The following is a 19,821-nucleotide window of genomic DNA, read 5'->3' as shown; positions in this document are numbered from 1 at the left end:
AGAAGCCATTGAGTGCCAGATTAAACCGGTAAAAATATGACCACCTTTTATTTTTCAACATTTTTAAAATTATGAAATTTAAACATTTGATTTACTAAATTTTTTTAAAATGTTTAAAAAATACATTCACGCGGAGAATGAGGGTGCGGAAGGGACCCCACCATATGCTTATTCGCGATTATTTATTTTTTAATCCTTAAAAAATAAGCAGTTCAAGTTTGACTTTGAATAGAGACAAAAAGGGAATGAAAACCTCTCATAACAAACTTTATCTCTCCTTTGTTCGTTATCTCATTAGTGACAATAAAAAAGAGAGAGTAAATTTATTAAAATAATTACAAATAAATCCCTTAAATTTTAATAATTTGGTATTACTGCTATTCATTCATTAATGACTAATGATAATATCAAACGTATAAATTTTTTTTTTATATATATTGCTCAAATCGGAAGTAAATTATCTTTTTACCATTTAAATATATATTTTCACCGTATTTATTTACTTCCCCCTAATGTCATGGCACACGTAGCAGATGTGTGATTGACGACAATAGCTGCACTTCTCTCAACTCCTATAAGAAACCTCCTCTGTTCTCCTATTTATCCTTGCTTTCTCATTCTCTCAACTCTCAACTCTCAACTGCCATTGTCTCCCTTCCCTTTCCTCACAACCATGTCTCCCAGCAATCCTGATTCCACTGTAATTAATTTTCTCCTTCTCTCTTTCCTTTGTCTTTCTGCTCATATTCTTTTTTATAATAACATGCATATCATACATGGCTTCTTTACATGTCTTTGCTGCTTAATTCTTACTTTTTCTTGCTGGGTTATTTGCTTTGTTATCATTATGGCTTCTTTATCAGTCTTTCTGCTATTGGGTTGCTTAGTTGGCTGCTGAATTATATATTCTTTTGATTTTTCTGTATTGGGTGTTTTTTCTTTTTTCTTTTACCTTCAGAATTCTCAGTTTTTATGTTTTTGGTTGTTGATAGAGCTATATTTGTGTTGTAGTTATGAAACTGATAAAACAGTAAATTTTCGTAGCTTTAATTTGATAAAAAATGGAAGGCTTGGTGAAAATCTTGAATCGGGCGTGGCATAGGACTTCTACGATTTTTGGAGATGAGAGTTTTGTGTATTCATGCACGTGTGCTGCATTGTACGATTCAATTTATCCAAACCATTTTGGCTTTGGTTGACCTGAACTATGTATCTTCCTGTTAATAAAGACAATAAGATGTTTATATTTTCCCTCTTTTGTTGTCTTTGGTTGACTTGAACTTTCTACGTTCTTATTGGAGATCACCATACTTTTGGAAGAATTAACCTAAGTTTACTGCTGTAACTATTCTAATTTCCATTTAAGAAGCCATGTTGGAGAGGTACCAATGATCTTTGCGCTTCATTTCGTTAAATACGTTAATGGCGGTATTCTTCCCTTAAAAGGATTTTTGGACATTTATGAGGCAGTCTGTTTTGCATTCCTATATCAAAATCTTTAGGAGCTACTAACTTTGGAATGTGTTGCATGGGAAACATTATGAAAAGAAAAAAGTGAAAGACGAGGCCAGTGAAACAAAAATAGTTTTCAATCTCTAAAATGATTTACTTATTCGAGGCTTTATTTGGTTGTTGCTTTTATACTAGCTTTTTGCTTCTCTATGTTTCGCTTTAACTAAAAATGAACAAATGGCTAGACTGTAATATGCATTCAAACAACATGCTTTGAATTTAGTGAACACATTGTATTAAATGCAAAACCTTGAATAGCATTTTAAGAACCTTAAAATAGTGCCTATAGGCACTGTTAACTGGACTCATCTTAAAAAGGCACATCTTGTTTTCTTGTTGGAATCAATTTCATATATATAAACTCTGAACAGGCTTCCTTTGGACATGGGGATACAAGTGTTTCATGCTTGAAGCCAGAGAACTGTTTCGTTGATTCACTTTCTCTTGTCCATTCTGAGAAGGCAGTGGAAGAACTTCTTCAACAAACTCCTGTTGAAGGAATGGATGAGCATCTTATAGAATTTTCAGAAGCTTTGAGAAGTATGTTCTGTGTCAATTTTTAATGCATTTATATCTTCCTATTGAACTATCTCTTTTTATTTCATTCTTGGTGCTTATTATTTTGAACACGTTATTAGCTGTTGCAAAGGCATTAAGACGAGCTGCTGAAGGAAAGGCTTCTGCTCAAGCTGAAGCTGCTGAATGGAAACGTAGATATGAGCTGGAGAAAACCAGGAATATAGAGATGGAGCGTAAAGGTTTTTAAGATTAAACTTCATGTCTGTTCTGTTATGTGTTTCATATTTTAGGTATTTCATATATTTTGAAGAATTACTCTAAAAGAGGAAATAAAGAATGCTTGAACTTGACAAAAGCTATAAATTAGGTCACTTTTTCTAGTTGTTTGATTTACACCTACAACCTAATCTATTCTGGTAAAAAGAAATTGCTGACATTGTAAACTGCTTAACTGATGGGCACATTCAATTTCATTTGCCTGGTTTGAATCTTTAATTTGTTTTCCTCTACTACTACTACAAGGTTGTTTATGGAAAACTTGTTTCTCGATGGCACAGTATTTGATATTTAGCCTTGTAACCTTGTAGTCATTAAAGAGGAGTAAAATAACATTTGAATGTTCTTTGTCACGTGAAAATTCATTTCTTATGTATTTATATGTACCGTTTCTGTTTGAAGCTTTCCCTGCACCGGGTAGATAAATGAGTCACTTTTAAATGCTTTATGCTATTGTTCATGATTTCTATGCTATAAAACTAAATGATATTTATTTTTACTGATATTCTTAGTGTGTAAATTTTGAACACATTAAATGATATTTCCACAAATTCAAGTCTAACAGTAATTGAGCCCATCTTCTGATACCTTATTAGTATTTATTTTCATGCATAATTTGATGTTTGTTAACTTGGTCGCAGTAGTCTCGGTGTTATTTTAGAGAAATTACTTTTTAAGTTGATCTTTTATCAGCAGAAAAGTTCCCCCTGCTTCTATTTTGATGCTAATTCATTTCTATTTTAAACTAACTGAAGAAAGAGTCATGTTGTAGTTTTGGAAGTCCCACAGTATGGAGTTAAGCAAAAATTCCATTAATGCTCCTTACCTATTTAGTATCTTGAGGATTCTGCTATGGTACTAGATAGTTGATAGGCTGCGGATATTCTCCAATTTACGTCTATGCAATTAGATGTTACTAATAATTTAGCTTTGGTAAGCAAGTTAATATTACCAATAACTTGTTCATTGCAAAGTGGAAATCCTTTGACCCAGCCATCAGGAGCAGGCTTCCTATTATGAAAGTCAGATTTGGCTGCCAACTGAACACCTAACATATAGCCTTAATTCATCTTAGATAGCCCGACCTAATACTTTAAGTTGGAGAATGTGGCATTCTGTTTCGATCTTGTAAATTGTAGTATACCTCAAAAGCCTCCAAGCAAATCATCTTTGCCTCCCCCTCGCCCCATCAAAGGTAAGGTCTAGTTCTGCAGGGATTAGTTGCATGTCAGCCCTTAGCAGGCTGCTAATAAGTAACAGTAGTCTTAGGAATGTTGTAGTCGCAAACTGATTTTGTGGCAGTGAAATTCTGAAGTTTTTTTCCACAATAAAGAATGGGTGGTAGGCTGGTTACCTTATAAGAAATAGTTTTTGAAGTTATTATCACTCATCTTTTGAAGCCCTAGCAAGAGAGGAAACATCATATGTTGAAACCTGTTTGCCTTTGGTCATTTAACCTCACCACCATGTACTGTGTCGGGCTATATGGTTATTCCAAATATTTGCTTGAAGCTTTGTTGTCCAGAATCTTCTTTTTTCCTTGAAGTATTGGACACATGGATATGGAGATATGACTTCCAAGGATCCTCCAAATACATGAAAAAAAACTTAGAATTGACCCTTCTATGTGTCAGACCTTTTGCTTAGGCGGGTCTTTCTGATGTACTTTATTTCGTTCGATGTTTGACATTTAATTTATATTTCTGGTTTGTCCAACTTCATGAGCATCTTCTCTCACTCCATGATGTTGGGTTTTGGAAAATAGCTCTTAGGTATTTAAAACTTGAAAAATGAGATTTTGGTGACCAGAAGCTGAAACTCCAACTTTAGAAGCTTGTACAAAAATTTAGTACAGTGTTCCTTATAGACAATGTGTTTTAGTTATTGCAATTGATTTAATACATCAGTCGAGAAGTTCACTTCTACAGTTCTTTTTGATGCAACTCCAGCCAAACAGGCTGTTCTTTCAAATATTTTATTGATCCTTGTTTTCATCCTCTAATGCCTAGACTATGATACTGGTTCGAACATGCTTAAGCAGCTTTGTTGATTTCTCAAATTTCAATCTACCCTGGTTGTGAACTTATGAATGCATCTTTCAAGTTTCCTTGTTAAATTTAGCAGAGCATGAAGTCTAAATGATATTTTGGATTGATAAAAAATACATTTTAGAACTTCTTTTGGACTATGCATTGAATTTACTGTATCAAATGGAGATTCGAATAGCCTTAATTCTGCAAAACATTATAGAAAGTTTTTTACTGCTTTGCAATTTTGCACATTGTCTTCCTTTCTTACGCTTTCTGCTTTTTAGTGAATAATTTTGCTTTGTTCTTTCTTTTTCCTCCTCTCTTTAAACATCTGCTCTTTTCTTGTGTGATTTTCCTTCCTGCTACATAAAAATGTTACTTATCATAGAGGGGGATAAAGTTGGACTTGCTTCATTACATGGGACTACTTTCAGAGCATCAAGTTTTCTTGTTGCACAAGTGTTGGAAATTAGACAGTATGTTAGCTTTGGAACTTGCTGATCAAATTTGGACTCATTATTATCAGATTCTGGCTATTCCAGTATCAGGCCACAATATCTGTGAAATGCTATGAAGTTGGAGGAATTGCCCTTCTGTAGATAATTCAATGGAAATTGTAAGAATTTTGCTTCCATGTCTTGTCTTCTGAGAATTTTGGAAAGTACGAAATAAGAGAGTATCAGAAGGTACTTGCTTAAACTCTTGCGGTACTATCAGTCATTTTGTTGCTTCCATTTAGTACCGTCACAGCCTATCTAAAAGAATTTGATTCATTTCATTTGTTTGGATTAGTGATCATGAAAACTTGACAGCATCCTCGGAAACTGCAAAAGCAACAAACCTTGTTAAAGTTAATTAGCTTGCAAGAGCTTGGGATTGTATGGCTAAAGGTTCTATATGATGCATATGCTAGGTTTTTAGTACAATTAACTCCATTAGAGGTATATAAATGGTTAAAAAGCAAATAAGATGGTGAAGAAATCTTTTCTTTGAAATGGAAGCCAATTAAAACGATGATTGATGTACCTTTTACCTATTTGTGGGTGGTGATGGAATCTGGAGATACTTGTCATGTGAACCAATTATTTTAAACTGTGCTCTTAATCCATAAAGTTTTACTCGTATGTTAGTTTGGATACCTTTATACACATGCTGAGTTTTAGTTGTGCATTTTAATTATCTTATTCAGTTGGATAGACGTTATCATCATCCATTTTTTATCTCAAGATTGGTCTATTACACTTTTGCATGAGTTGGCTGCCCTAGTTACTTGAACACACTTAGATGGACTTGTGAGCTCTAGAAGGTTTTCTATTGCATGAAGTTCTCTGTTTCTAATGTCCTTAGAAATGATGTTATGGGACTGACTCAGGGAAAAATGATAAAAAAAAGGGAGTTCTCCCTGTTGTTATATGTATGGATTGCTGATGTAGCAGATATGTTAAATGAAACGAAGGCAATGCCCTCAATATTCAGAATGATGAAATTAGGGCATTGCCCAAAATTCTCACAGGAGAACACCCTCTTTTTTTTAATCATTTTCCAAGTATTTGGACATTGTTTCCTTTAGTTTTCCTTTCTGTTTTTTAGTGAATAATTTTTCTTTCTTCTAAATATTTGGACATCTTCTTTTGAATAAAAAGGCAATGTCCAAATATGCCAATGATCAGTTTCTTTAGGAGGTTCTTCTTAAATAAAGTTGGTTTCTTTTATCAGAAATCTTCTAGCAGTTTAGGCAGGAGGGAAAAATGTTGGACTTCTCAAAAGAGTTCAAATATGGGGGAGGGGAATTTGTCTTCCATATAATCCTTGATAAAGGATCTTGTTTGTACACTACTGCTATGGAGATGTTAAGAGTCTGCTTCTGAGTGTCTCTAGCTCAAATATTGAGGACGAATTATGATGGTTGGCAAAATTTTAAAGCTGCTTTCTTTGTTTCCCAAGTTTCTTTTTTATGCTTTTTATTTTACTTCCTTTGAAGATCTCTAAATTTTATGTTCCTGTACTTCACAGTAATGATCTCTATTACACTGACGCTTTTGTGTGTATTGACCTCTCTATATTGCTTTGAAGTCTCATGTTAATGCATTTTACTCTTTTATGGTAGCTCAAATTGCCGAGCAAAATGGTAATATTGATTGCGGGAGAGTAAAGAACTCAGACAAACAATTGATGCAGCAGAATGAACTGGACAAGATTTTTGATGAATGCTGTATGAAGCATGGGATTTGCTCCCATGAGGTTCTTCGTGACAGAGGATCAGACTCAAGTTCCAATGTAGATCGAAGTAAGATGATGAGAAAGGTCTGGTTTGTTATTATCCTTCTATTTTGAACCAATAACCTTCTAGCTTAGTATACCTTATCTATTTCCTTGTTCACTTGGCATCTGTCCTTTTTTTATCTTTTTCTTAAATCTTTCCTCTTTCTGGATGTTTGTTATGTTATTTGTTTGGTTTGGACAACAACATTATCTAGGCTTTCCTTTAATGTTTTGTATATTTTAGGATTCAGCTTTTTCATATTTTTTCCCATGGGTAAGCAAATACATAATTTCAAGTCTAAGGAGGAGAGATTATCCAATTCACCAATGTGAAATCATTTTTAGCATAAATGCTCAGACCGCATAATTCAAAACTATGTTTGGTGCGACAGGCATCATTTAAACTTTCATGGTGGTGCAAGGGTGAGAATGGTGATCAGCACAAACATGACATTGTCTCTTTTGAAAAAGGGAATATTACGACAGCAGAACGCAGCAGTAAACAGGTATGCCTTCATCTATCCAGTTAGGGAGCTTTTTTTGCTGCAAATTTATAAGCAACACACTTTCTAACATGGACTAATATTTGCCCTTTTTTTCCCCTTAGTATCTTCCCTTAAAATTTAGTTTGGATATTGTTTGTTTATTATGTGCCTCCTATCTGTCATCTAGTAAACCCTTTTTCTTTCCAGATTTCTCTGAAGTGGGAATCTGACCCGCAGACTGTGCTTATTTTGACAAAACCAAATTCAGTTTCTGTTCGAATTCTTTGTGCACAAATGGTCAGGTGCGGATATTGAGAATGATAATTACCTTTACATTGTGAAATTCTGAGTGCAAGTTTCATGCAAATCGCTTAAGTCTTTTTCCCTTTGCCGATCTCTGCAAAACTCTTCGAGACTTACAAAATAATGCATATTTTAATGTGTTTCACTTACTTTAAGGCTAATTATCCCAGGGAAAAAAAACAAAGAACTTACTCCTGCTTTTTGGTCATAATATAAGCGCCTTTTAATGCACTACTTCATTCCTCTTCTCCATGCCTCGTCTGTATGATTCATCCATGTCCTATGGTTTATCGCTGGGACCTTTCTTTCTTATTTATGTGATGCTGTATCTTGTGATTTAGGAGCCATTGTTGAATGTTGATGTGATCTTAGAGGGATTTACTACTTTTAAAGCTAAAACAGTTTTAGTTTCTTTGAAATATTTGTTGTAAGTTATAGGATACTTGCTTAAATTTCTATCATCTTTATTCAAGAAATAAATTTATTCAGACTCTCACTTCCATATCCAACAAGAACTTATGAACAAACCTCCTTAATTAGATATAGCTTTATTGTGAACCATTTTTCTTTAAGGTTGCATGCAGGGCAAAGCTGGGATTTCTGTTTTGAGGGTTGAATTAAAACAGTAAGTGTAAAAATATATATTATACTCAAAATGAAACAAAATTATACTATATACTTCTTTAACTAGTAAAAGATAAACAAATTTCAATCTACTTTGTGTGTACATAAAGACCTTGATAAAATTACAAAGTTCTTTTAAAAATTCAAGAAGAGATTATGAAGATTTATTGAAAAAAAGCTAAAAGATGATGAAGAAAAATTAACAAGAAGTTCCATACACAATTAACATTGAAAATTCTTTGAACAGTATTTATTAGTACAGAAAGAAATTATTTGACTAATTAAAAAAGGTAAATTCTTAATTTAACTGCAATTATTAAGTCTAAAAGTATTAATAAATTACAAAACTTGTCACTTATGCTATACTTTTGTCCTTTTTTCATTAGCCAATAAAAAGAAACTCTTGTAAGAGGACCAAGTTAAAATTTCATTTGAGTGGGGGATGGGGATTTGAATAATGTATTTTCACCACAAAAAGGTAATATAATTAAATTTCTAAAGGTAAACTGGGCTATGGCCCCTGTAACACCCCTGGCTTCGCCCCTGGTTGTTTGGTACTTATGCTAGATGGCACTGCCCCTTGACTACCCTGATTGGCTGCAAGGTGGTGTTTAGGTCGGCTGATGTTTAAGATAAAGTTTCCAAAATCAGGGCATTGTTCTTATTAATTATTCTGAGGGTGTTCAACTTTTTGTAATTTTTTGGCATTTCTAGTTCTCTGGACTTGCATTAACTTCTTTGACTTTATATTGTATATTGTCTTTACAATGTTGCATGTAAATATTCCTTAAAAGGGCAAAAGAAATTTTCTTCTATTGCATATTTTTTTAATCTCACTCTAAACCTTTCATCCAGATGGTTGAAAGAAAAGAAAAAGTTAAACATTTATGTTGAACCACGTGTGAGAGCTGAACTTCTGACAGAATCGTCTGACTTCAACTATGTACAAACATGGAAAGATGGTAAGTAGTTAGTCATTTATTCTGCTTATGGAAGTAGTTATGGTTATACTAATACCCATTTCACAATGAATTAAATATCTCGGCTTATTATATCTTTGATGCTGCCTGTCTAGAAGCTTTTAAGTGTTGATGTTCAACTCTCTACTGCTTGGTGGTTCTTTTTATTTGCTTTTATATAAATTTTAAAATACATGTTTCCAGGTTCATGTTGTTAGACAGCCAAGACATCGATTCTCTACTTGTGTTTGCAAACCTCAAATATAGATAAGGAATCAAAGATGGGGAAAATTGGATTCATTCCAGATTCTTTCTTTACATAGAATTGGATAAATTTGAGTGGGAAAATAACAATTTAATAATTATATATAAAAATAAAAATTTTGAACAAATGAATTTGAGATTAAATATAAGGGACAGAAAATATGAACATACTTATTTATGAAGGTTCTGTCTTTGCTCAAGGCACCTATGTCTTCTCCTTTGCTTCCTTTTGCCAAGAAGTCCTATCCACTAGCATCTTTGAATCTTTGCAAGCAACCTTTTCTAGGATTAGGTATAAGTTTACAATTGCTAGCTTTTGAGAAACCTACCTTTCAATTTAATAAAGAAATCAAGAATCTTTTTTTTTTTTCTAATTTAGTGCTTGTTGGTATTTGTAGCTGATGGTTCTATACATTCTCTGCAGTCAATTGGCTTGATGTACTTGTCATGTAACTATTTTTTACTTCTAGATTATATTCTGATTTCTTATTTAACCATTTATTTTGTTGCTCTTTAGACCAGGAAATTTTGCTCCTGCACACAAAAGTTGATCTTGTCATAACCCTTGGTGGTGATGGAACTGTTTTATGGGTAAGTTATTTAAGTTTGACTGAACCCATGTTTTTAAATGAAATGACCAACCTTTGAGAATATAAAATTATCACTTCGATTGGTGTAATGTTGGAACAAATGGCATTTACATTTAGTTTTATTCTACTATATCTTTATGAAGGATTTTAAATTTCGTTAAAATGTTTGTCCACTATATCTGGATTTTGAAGCCTGCAGTATGCCATCCTTGCAGTGAATGCCCCTTGGAACCTACAAAAACATGGGGAAGACATAGTTAAAAACCCAAATCCATTAGTAAAAGTGGAAGTTAATAAATTTTCTAAAATGATTTTTGTTTTCGTTTTTATGGAATTATTAGATATTTATTTAGTTTGTTTTTTGTTGTTTTTGTGAAATTAAAAATTTGCCACACTGAACATCAATTCTGAGTCCTTCCCTGGATAGTTTCTCAAAGCTCTGTACCATCAGATTTTATATGGACTCGGTTTCTTTAACATGACTATAATCATTGGAGCAGAACTTACCTGTACAAGTAAATCTGGTGCCATTTGAGTTTCTTCTGAACTAGTTATGTTGGTTTTTTTTCTTATTTATTTTGGATTTTTTCATGCTTAGCAATCATCACCTAATTGTTCTTTACAGGCAGCATCAATGTTCAAAGGACCTGTTCCTCCAATTGTTCCATTTTCTTTAGGGTCTTTGGGCTTTATGACTCCGTTTCGTATCCTTCCACTTCATGAAGTACTTCTTTAATGAAAGATTAATTAAATGATTATTAAAAGTGGTTAATTTGAACAATTTTTTTTTTTTTTTTTTTGTAGTTGAGAATACTTGTTAACTCGTATATCAGAACAAAAGGAAAATTCTTTGACTTTGCTGTAGATAGTGAACATTTTAAGGAATGCCTTGATTCTGTCCTGAGGGGACCTGTCAGTATAACCTTACGACACCGCTTGCTTTGTCGTGTTATTAGAGATGCGGCTAAAAATGAGTACGAAACAGAAGAACCTCTTCTTGTTCTGAATGAGGTTACAATAGACCGTGGAATATCATCATACCTCACAAATCTGGAATGCTATTGTGACAATTCCTTTGTCACATGCGTGCAAGGAGATGGTTTAATTTTGTCAACGACATCTGGTAGCACTGCATATTCTCTGGCAGCTGGAGGATCAATGGTCCACCCACAGGTACATTCTGATAATCATCATAATTACCGTTAAATTTGAAAATATCATGCTTTATGGAAATAATAACATGTCGGAATTTTGATGACTAAAAATTTGGAAGTATTCCTTGCCTCTTGCTTGAGATTGGTTTGACTAAAGATGATATTATATTTAAACAAAAGATAAGTGTTTCCAGTACTTTGCTGTTGTGTTTTGTCTATTTATACAGTAGATACGTAAGGACAATGTGATGAATTTTCTTGGTAGTTAGATATTCATTTCCATAGAATCTAAGTATTCTTTACAGGTTGCCAAATTCCACTAATAACAATGGTGGTAAGAAAAAGTAAACATCAGCTGTAAAATAACTTCTTTTTCATGATCTCATTGGTATTCCCCTGCCCAATAAATTTTAGGTTGGGAGGGAGTGTAATGGAATTATCCTATGTAAAATAAGACCATGATGTGGTCTGTTTCATATCATGGATGATGCATGTGAAGTATAAGATAGGGTTCAGACGTGCTGTAAATCTCATTATCCATCATGTTAATTTGAAGAATTCCATATATTTTCACCGAGATGAAGCAACAAATTGAGGTTTGTAAGGGTGTAACGAATGGTTTAAGACAGGATAGTGTCATTGAGAGGATAAAAGAAATCTGTTGGTACTTAACATTGGAATCTTGATCTCGGTTTATTCATTTTCTTTGACAAATGATACATAATGTTCTTTTTTTCTGCTTAGATCTTCTTAATGCACATTTGGTTACGTAGCACTCTGGATTTTGTCCTAGATCTTTGTCTCATTATACTTTTTTAATGCCATTAGTTTCTATGTTTATTTTCAGAATATAATCATGATCATATAACTAAAAATACATTTTGCTGATGTACCATCCTAAAATTGCAGGTCCCCGGTATCTTGTTCACACCCATATGTCCGCATTCATTATCGTTTCGACCCCTAATATTGCCTGAGCATGTCACATTGCGAATAGTGGTGCCATTTAATAGCAGAAGTCCAGCTTGGGCATCATTTGATGGTAAGGACAGAAAACAGTTAGCTGCTGGGGATGCTCTTTTGTGCAGTATGGCACCATGTCCTGTTCCTACAGCATGTCAAGTTGATTCTACAAGTGATTTCTTATCCAGCATCCAAGACGGCCTCCATTGGAACCTGAGAAAAACACAGTCGTTCGATGGCCCTCGGGAATTACAGGACATAATCCAAATTTAAGTTCCGCATTTCTAGTTGGAGTCTAACTTATATTATATTAGATTATATATATATTGCTGTCATATATGTTTCAGAGTTATCGTAGGAAAGGGAAAAGCAAATTTCAAAAAAAGAAATGGCTGTAAAGTTTTTATGATCTTATATTGTTTAGAGGAACATTGTATTAGTCCTCCTACACAGCTGACCATAACGAAAATTGTAGTTAAAGGAGTACGTGTTCATGGCTGTTATGAAATAAATAGAGGTATTTTACATGCAAAATTTATCAAAATAGCATTTCATATCACTTGTAAATTTTTATATGGTGATTTATTTACCAAGCTCGATATAGTATTGTAAATGACTGATGATCTTAATTTTCACAATTTAATAATAATATGAACTGAATCTACCTAAATTACCAAAAATTTATTCTAGATCATGAATAGGTTTTTCTCATCGTCATGAACCTTACTATCCTTTGGAAAGGTACCTGCTTGCTAATTGGGCAAAGAGGCCATTCGAGAGTGATTACTTCATAAAATAATTACAGCAGCTGATATTAAAATTAGAAATTAAGTCAAACACAGTTTTCACTATTAAATTCATCATCAGTTTTTCCTAATCCAATGTCTGAAACAATTATACCCAGAAGCCAACTGCAAGAGGGCCAATAAATTATATATATCCCATTCTCAAGAAAAGTGAGAAGAAATTATAAACAAATGAAAATTTATTCACCAATTTATTTGTTACGGAGGGAGGGGATGCAGGACTAAGACTCAAAACTGACAAATCCCTTTTCCTTCAAGCTTTCTACTGTTTCCTTGAGACTCACATCCAAAGGAGTGAACTCTATACCCAATGTTTTTGCTTTTTCCTTTGACACCTGATATGTAGGCACATAAGGCTTGTCATCTGCACATCTGCCATTATTTTATCAAAACCGCACTCTGCTTCAGTATTATAATATAATCCCAATCCATTGAGAATTTAATGATAACCTATAATATATATTCTTCATAGAGTGGAAGATTTGATTATAATTTAAAATACTGGAAAAAGAGTGTAGAATAAAAACTTTTGGCTTGAAAACCAAGGGAAGTGCTGTATATAGATAGACTAGAGAAGCACATGGTGGTGAGTCAAAGAACTCACTTTTCTGGAAGCTGGAAAGAAGGATAGAGCTCACTTAACATCTTCACAACTTCCGAGCAATGTGCAACTCTCTCCACTAAACAGTACCTTCCACTAGCTGATGGAATCTCAAATGCCTGGATGTGTGCATTTGCAACGTCTTTTACATTAACCCAACCGAATGTTGCATTTGGAAATGTTTGTGCTCCTGCCCAAACAACACAGGATCAACATGAGATTAATAACCAAGTTTGACGAAAGAAATTCCTAAAACTACTGCATTGCTTATCCACTTTGCAAACCACGGACTTCCCCTCTTCTCACCATCTGTTCCTACTTTCTTCTTAGAAGGCATGCAATGCAAGAGCCGCTGTTATGTCAACAAGCTACAATTTTCTTAAAGAATTATAACCTAACATGGTTATAATAACTGGACTTACGGGATGTAAGATCTTGCCATTTATTATTAAGCAGTACTTATACACAAATTTTACGCTTGAAGAATTGATTACAAGGCCTTTTAATCGAGTTAATAGAAATCGATAGACATTTATATATTGGAAGGTATTACTAATACCTATAAGAGACGTACAAGGTTAAGCGTAAGTGTAAAGGCCCTTGAAGAATGATTGTATTTAAAAAAAATAAAATTCTCAACCATTAAGAATATATATCACCAAATTAAATGTAATGCAAAAAGCTGTGAAGGTAAATAGTAGAGTGGCAAAAATTACCTTTAATTAAGCTTAAAACTGCTGCAGCACTTGTGTTAAGTGTTGGCTGTAAAAGAGGACCGATCACCATCGCTGGGTTTACGACAACCATGTCAAGACCCTTCTCTTTTGCAAATTTCCAGGCAGAATCTTCAGCAATGGTTTTTGAGACTACATACCAGAGCTGAACAAAGAAAAATATTAGATAAACATTGATTAACTTAAAAGATGACATTCAGCAATAATATCCTCTTATAAAATTGAAAAAGAAAAAACCTTGAGCGATATATATTAAAATATTAGGTTGTAGCATGACAAATCGTGTAGTGTGCAAACAAGGAAATTGAATGCAGAGTAATGATTTCAGCAACAAGCCAACAACTAGCCAGTTCATGCAACCATGCAGAATTTGTTCTGAAAAGTGTGATCAGTATCCTCAACATACTAAAAGGACAAGATAGTCAACTAGCTTGTTACAATTAAAAAAGACTCACAGTTTACACCAGTTATTCAGCCAATCTACAAGTCAAATTTTAGATCCTAAGATAGAGGTAGCCTATTACTTAGCTTGCAATGTGTTTCCAATATAAATCCTTTTCTTTTTCTTATTTTTAATTTTAATTTTTCCTTAGTAATTTCAGTGTAATAGGTTGAAGTTCCATATAAAACACAACACAAATCTCAATATACTACCAGACGTATAGTATATATACTCACCTTCAAATTCTTACAGTACTCAGGATCGGTAAACCAACTTTCATCAACCACAACATCTGGAGTTCGAGGTTTCCCATTGTATGTGACTGCAGCTATAGAAGACGTCAAGACAACTCGTTTGACAGAAGGTGTATTAGCACATGAGTTCAGAACATTCAGTGTTCCCTTCACAGCAGGATCAAGTAATTCTGCCTGAGAAGGGCAATGAAGAGCTAAAAAATTACTAACCAATGAGAGAGAAGTTATAGCACAGCCAAGAAAAAAAAAGGTTGGGTGGACTAGTGCTCTCAAAAATAAGTTACTATACTCTTAAAATACTATATACAAACTTAAAAACTTGAAAGAGGTCACCACTCATCACTGACCACCATGATCATCTAGTGTGTATGTCATAAGTCTTATAGCAAATCCTCTTAAACCTTTAAATTATGGGGAATGTTTCCCTCCAATAGCATACTGCAAGTCACAGAGTAAATATCAGCCTACTTCTTTACTTGTAAGTAATGCAAAAGCCAAATGGTTCAAATTCTTCCCCAGTATTTTTGAAAACAAAGCACCACTTAGTTTTCATATGATTAAGATCCTGGCCACTAATGGATAATGTTATAAGAAATTTAATTGTGAAATGCTCTTCCAAGAGAAATTATTTTGCTACTTAACCTACAAAAACCTCTTCAATAATAGACTCTGCGATCAAAACTGATGACTTGTTGTCATCATCAAAACCATGCAAGAACATTTTAAATGATCCAAAAAGAAAGGAAGTGATTTTTTTTTTTTGAAAGGAGGAAATGAAATTTTCAAAAACAAAGAAGGCAACTGCTACAATGGAGTTCATTTACCAAAAACAGAGAGCCTCAAGAAAGTAATTAGATTTTATCAATGAAACAATGCTTGACAAAATAGGCAACTTTCATCCTGTTGTATTAGAAAATAATATATTGCATACAGTGGAAACTAAAGGGTTGATCATATAGGTAAAGAATTCAACATCAACCTGTGGGTCAGTGACATCATGATAAAAGGGAGATGCTGTGTGAAAAACACCATCACAACCTTCAACACCAGAATCAAAGGAACCTTCTTCCAATAAGTTTGCTTTAAACAACTTGAGCCTTTCCTCAGCACCCTCAAGTGCAAGTAAGTGTTGTGTCTTTCTTGGATCACCTATTCATGAATAATAACTAATTACTATGATTGAAATAATTTAGGAAACGTCAAGGTAACACTTATAAGAACAACAAAGAGTTAATGCAAAAGATTATGTATCTAAACAAACAATACAATATGATCGAAACAAGAAGTTGTGTCCTTATAAACAGCAGATGCTCGTATATAATTTCTTTTACTATGCATGGTTGGTAGGAGAGAATATTGGAAAAGGGTGGGTTGCCAAAAAAAAAGAGAACTAACATAACAAAAAAATCTTATCCTCATTAAAATATTCAATCAGAGCACATAAGAATGTTACAATGTCAGAGATATGGCAGTTTCTTGTTTTGCATGCACGAGTGCAAATCACAAGAATACTAGAATTAACATGAAAAAAATCAGAAATAAAACAAAATGAAATGAAACAAAGCGATTGAAATCCGAGAAAGAAGATGAACAAAGGATGAAGATGCGAGATCATGAAAAGAAAAAGAACAGACTTGGGTCACGAACAGAGGCTTTGACAGTGTAACCACGAAGGAGAAGGTGCTTAACAAGGCATGAAGCGATGTAACCTGAGGCTCCAGTTACGCACACGGTTTTTCCTTCGCCGGTGCTCATAATTTTTATTGTTTATTTTTGGGGAAGGGGGAATTGTTGTCTGTTTTGTGGGTGGGAATTGCAGATCGTTAATTCTTCCTTTGTCACTGACAGTTGCGTTTTCAATTGCTGTCTTTGCGTTTGCTATATTTAACAAGGAAGGAAGGAAGGAACCTCGTAGCCGTTGCCACTGCAATGGGCCTCACCTTCTAGTTCTAGGCCGATCCCATTCATGGTTTCTCTTATAATAAGCTTCATGCAATTAATAAAAAAAATTATTACCACGTGTTGTTACAGTGAAAAGGACTAATCTCTATCGTAACTATTTAAGATTTATTTTTTATATTGATTATTTTTTACGACATGACATTGAGTCACAGTACTTTATTAAAAGAAAAATATGGTTTTTTTTTTAATCTAAGGATATGAAAAAAGTATCCTTTGAAGCAAGGAATTAAGCATCTCAAGTCATTTGTCACCACATGAAGTAGAGATGAATTTAATAATAACCAATTGAGTAATTTTCAGTTTACTTGTAATTTTTAAACAATAATAATAAAGGTTCGTACAATGGCATTTTAGTTCTCCTTTCATGCATCTCAAGATGTACGTTTGAAATATAAAGGAAACTTGGAGGATTCAAAGTTTCACATATTTCTTTTGCTTTGCATTTCTGTGTTTCAAGAGATATGGGCGAAAACATGCTTCATGTTCCAATTACATGTATAAGAAAAATTGCTCTTAAAACTCTAACCAACATTAACTTAGACAGAAGTGGTGGTGTTAATGGTGGAAGGAGTGGAGAACTACTGCAAAACTCTTGGCTCAGTGAAGCTGGTGGTAGGTTGAGGAGGAGGTGAGTCTGGTCCATCTATGGATGGCTTTATCACAAAATAAAACAACACATTGTAGAAGATTGTGAAAATAAGAAGAGCAGTAGTTAAAGATGTTAGGAAAGACCCTGAAATTTCTGGGCTATCTTCTACCATTTCGTCCCTTGTAAGCTTTACATCTGAAGCTGCAAATCAGTTAAAAGGAAACATGTCACTACACTTCCTCAACAGCCTTGGTTAACAAGCTAGTAAATTCGAACATGGGTATAAATGTATGAACCTTCATGTATATGTTAAATTTAGAATAACTTGATTCTACCTGTGTCACTCACCCGAAGTGTGCTATTTAACAAGCAGAAACGGGTTTATGTCCTAATAGTGCAATCATTTTAAATGAGATTTTTCTTGCTGACAAATCCTACTAGAATATGGGTTGGATCAAGACAGTTTAAAGAAATTAAATTGGCCATTTGCAATAAGAATAGAGGGCTACATGGAATGCCTTTGTATATATGCTTTGGCAGGCTCGGATAGATAAGTACAGCTACTGTTCAGTCAAATAAATTGGACTAAACCCAGGCGGATGCCTTTTTAACTGAAGAGACCAGATGCAGCTAGATGCCTTCTTATTATATCATCGCTAAGAGAGGTTGAATGAATAAATTGAACAAAACCCAAGTGGATGCCACCACTTATTTCCTGCTTAACTCTACTAATCAAACTATTCTCTTGATTTCTTTGGGAGAAATGACTTGTTCCAGGACAGAAACATTTGGTAAAAGAATATTTACTCTAAAGCCCAAACTGCATCCATGATTTTAATTAAAAATTTAAGGGGGGAAAAAACAGAAATCTCCTTAATGTTGCCAAAATAGAAGCAATAGGACAACAGAGTGTTGAAGATTATAAAGATAAAAAGAGAGGGAAATATTAGTTACCTCTGATCTTAGGAGTGCTGACTGGTTTATTAGAGAGAGTTTGCAGCTGCTGGTCAAGCTTTTGGAGGGCTTCTTTGGCCTTCTCTGGGTCTACTTCATACTGCTCTCTATCTTTCTCCACTGCATGAACAGACGATGGTGAGTTTACTTTTTTCTTGGGATTAAAATTAATGTTGAGATTCCCTCCATGTTGATGTTTAAGTTCAGTCAATTGAGAGACAAGGGAACATTTGGCTTTGGAAAGGGTGAGCGGAGGAAATGGTGATGGATGCTTGCTGTGAAGCAACAAATAATGGGGAGTAACCATTTTCCTCTTATGTTTGGTGATGAAAGCATTGCCACCGGTATGATTTTTGAGGATAAAAGTTTCTAAGGGTTATTTTGGTCTTTCAATTCAATTCGCTTAGCTTTTTCTAATAATAATTTTTAGCTAAAATTGCTGATCAAATTATAGGTAACTTTTTGTTTTCACCGCTTGATAAAAAATTGCACAATTTAGTTAATGGATTATTCAAAAATTTTGATAACTTGTTGAAATATTAAAATTTTTTTATTTAAGTCGCTAAATTATTAAGTTTTTTTTTTAAGTTTTGTAAGTGAGCTCCAATCGACGATTCAATTATCAGTGTGATAGATCGATACTTATTGACAAGTAGAAGAGCATACTTTAAATCCAAGTTGACCTGATAGTTAGTGTCAAAAATTGGAGAAAAAAATTATTTGAATTTTAATTTACAAATTTGTAACGTCCAAAATTGTTTCATAAAAAAAAAACATTGATCTGGAGAAGAGAAGGGAAAAGAGAGCTTTCGATTGGCACAAGAAGTGTGAAAAGAGAAAATCATATAGTACTAATTTTAATAAGTCAATGACTTAAATGAAAACTTTTAAATAATTTAATAATTAAAACAAAATTTACCCATAATTTAATGACTGGTGATATAATTTACCCATTTTAATTAAAAACTTAAACGATCTGTTTGGATGAGAAATTTGTAAGAGAAATTTGATTTGTATTAAAGTTTTCTAAAAATAAAATTGTTTAGGTAAATATTTTAGAGAATTTAAAATTCCTGTGCAATTTCAATAGGAATTTTAATAGATCAAATTCCTTTTTCTAATTTCATTTAATTTTATTTGATTTAATATACATGGTCCCACTAAAAGATAAAACTTAAGTTTCAAAAATTTTTATTTAATTATAACAAATATTTTTAAAATTTGTTTTATTAAAACTATTTATAAATTTTACAAATATAACAATATTCATATTGAATTTTTTATATAATTATTTTTAATTTGTAAAATTTCTTCCAAATATTTAAACCTTGTAACAAATTAAATTTATACAACCGGTGAAGTACTATATTTTATCATTACAACCTGTTTTGTAAAAGAAAACCAAGGTTTAGCAAAAATTAAATGGGTTGAACAAACGGAAAGATTAAAGAAATTGGGGGTTTAGGTGCGAAGTTTGTTGGGCTTTCTACAACTTAATGGGTCATTGTTGTTGTTTCATTTCCAAGCCAATGACAGAT

The 19,821-nt window shown here is 33.3% G+C and overlaps 3 protein-coding genes across 3 annotated transcripts; 1 reads left to right on the top strand and 2 right to left on the bottom strand.

The window, feature by feature from the left end:
* The first annotated feature begins 541 nt into the window (after positions 1–541).
* On the top strand, positions 542–12,475 carry LOC105769832 (NAD(H) kinase 1). Its single transcript, XM_012590729.2, has 11 exons — positions 542–700; positions 1,884–2,052; positions 2,151–2,270; positions 6,445–6,641; positions 6,992–7,105; positions 7,292–7,386; positions 8,867–8,973; positions 9,752–9,825; positions 10,450–10,528; positions 10,690–10,997; positions 11,888–12,475. Exons 1-11 carry the CDS (start codon positions 674–676, stop codon positions 12,212–12,214), a joined length of 1,617 nt encoding a protein of 538 aa, XP_012446183.1. The 5' UTR covers positions 542–673; the 3' UTR covers positions 12,215–12,475.
* A 293-nt stretch (positions 12,476–12,768) lies between these two features.
* On the bottom strand, positions 12,769–16,876 carry LOC105770615 (phenylacetaldehyde reductase). The gene is made up of 6 exons (XM_012591891.2): positions 16,413–16,876; positions 15,758–15,927; positions 14,761–14,952; positions 14,065–14,227; positions 13,352–13,538; positions 12,769–13,119 (listed from the first exon to the last, which is right to left on the bottom strand). Exons 1-6 carry the CDS (start codon positions 16,531–16,533, stop codon positions 12,969–12,971), a joined length of 984 nt encoding a protein of 327 aa, XP_012447345.1. The 5' UTR covers positions 16,534–16,876; the 3' UTR covers positions 12,769–12,968.
* A 271-nt stretch (positions 16,877–17,147) lies between these two features.
* On the bottom strand, positions 17,148–18,616 carry LOC105770616 (uncharacterized). Its single transcript, XM_012591892.2, has 2 exons — positions 18,284–18,616; positions 17,148–17,530 (listed from the first exon to the last, which is right to left on the bottom strand). Exons 1-2 carry the CDS (start codon positions 18,588–18,590, stop codon positions 17,319–17,321), a joined length of 519 nt encoding a protein of 172 aa, XP_012447346.1. The 5' UTR covers positions 18,591–18,616; the 3' UTR covers positions 17,148–17,318.
* Between the last annotated feature and the right edge of the window lie 1,205 nt (positions 18,617–19,821).

Source organism: Gossypium raimondii, chromosome 5 (assembly GCF_025698545.1).
Source record: "Gossypium raimondii isolate GPD5lz chromosome 5, ASM2569854v1, whole genome shotgun sequence".
Lineage (NCBI taxonomy): Eukaryota > Viridiplantae > Streptophyta > Magnoliopsida > Malvales > Malvaceae > Gossypium > Gossypium raimondii.
The sequence above is the reverse complement of the archived record's forward strand: the minus strand, read 5'-3'. Positions and strand labels throughout refer to the sequence as shown.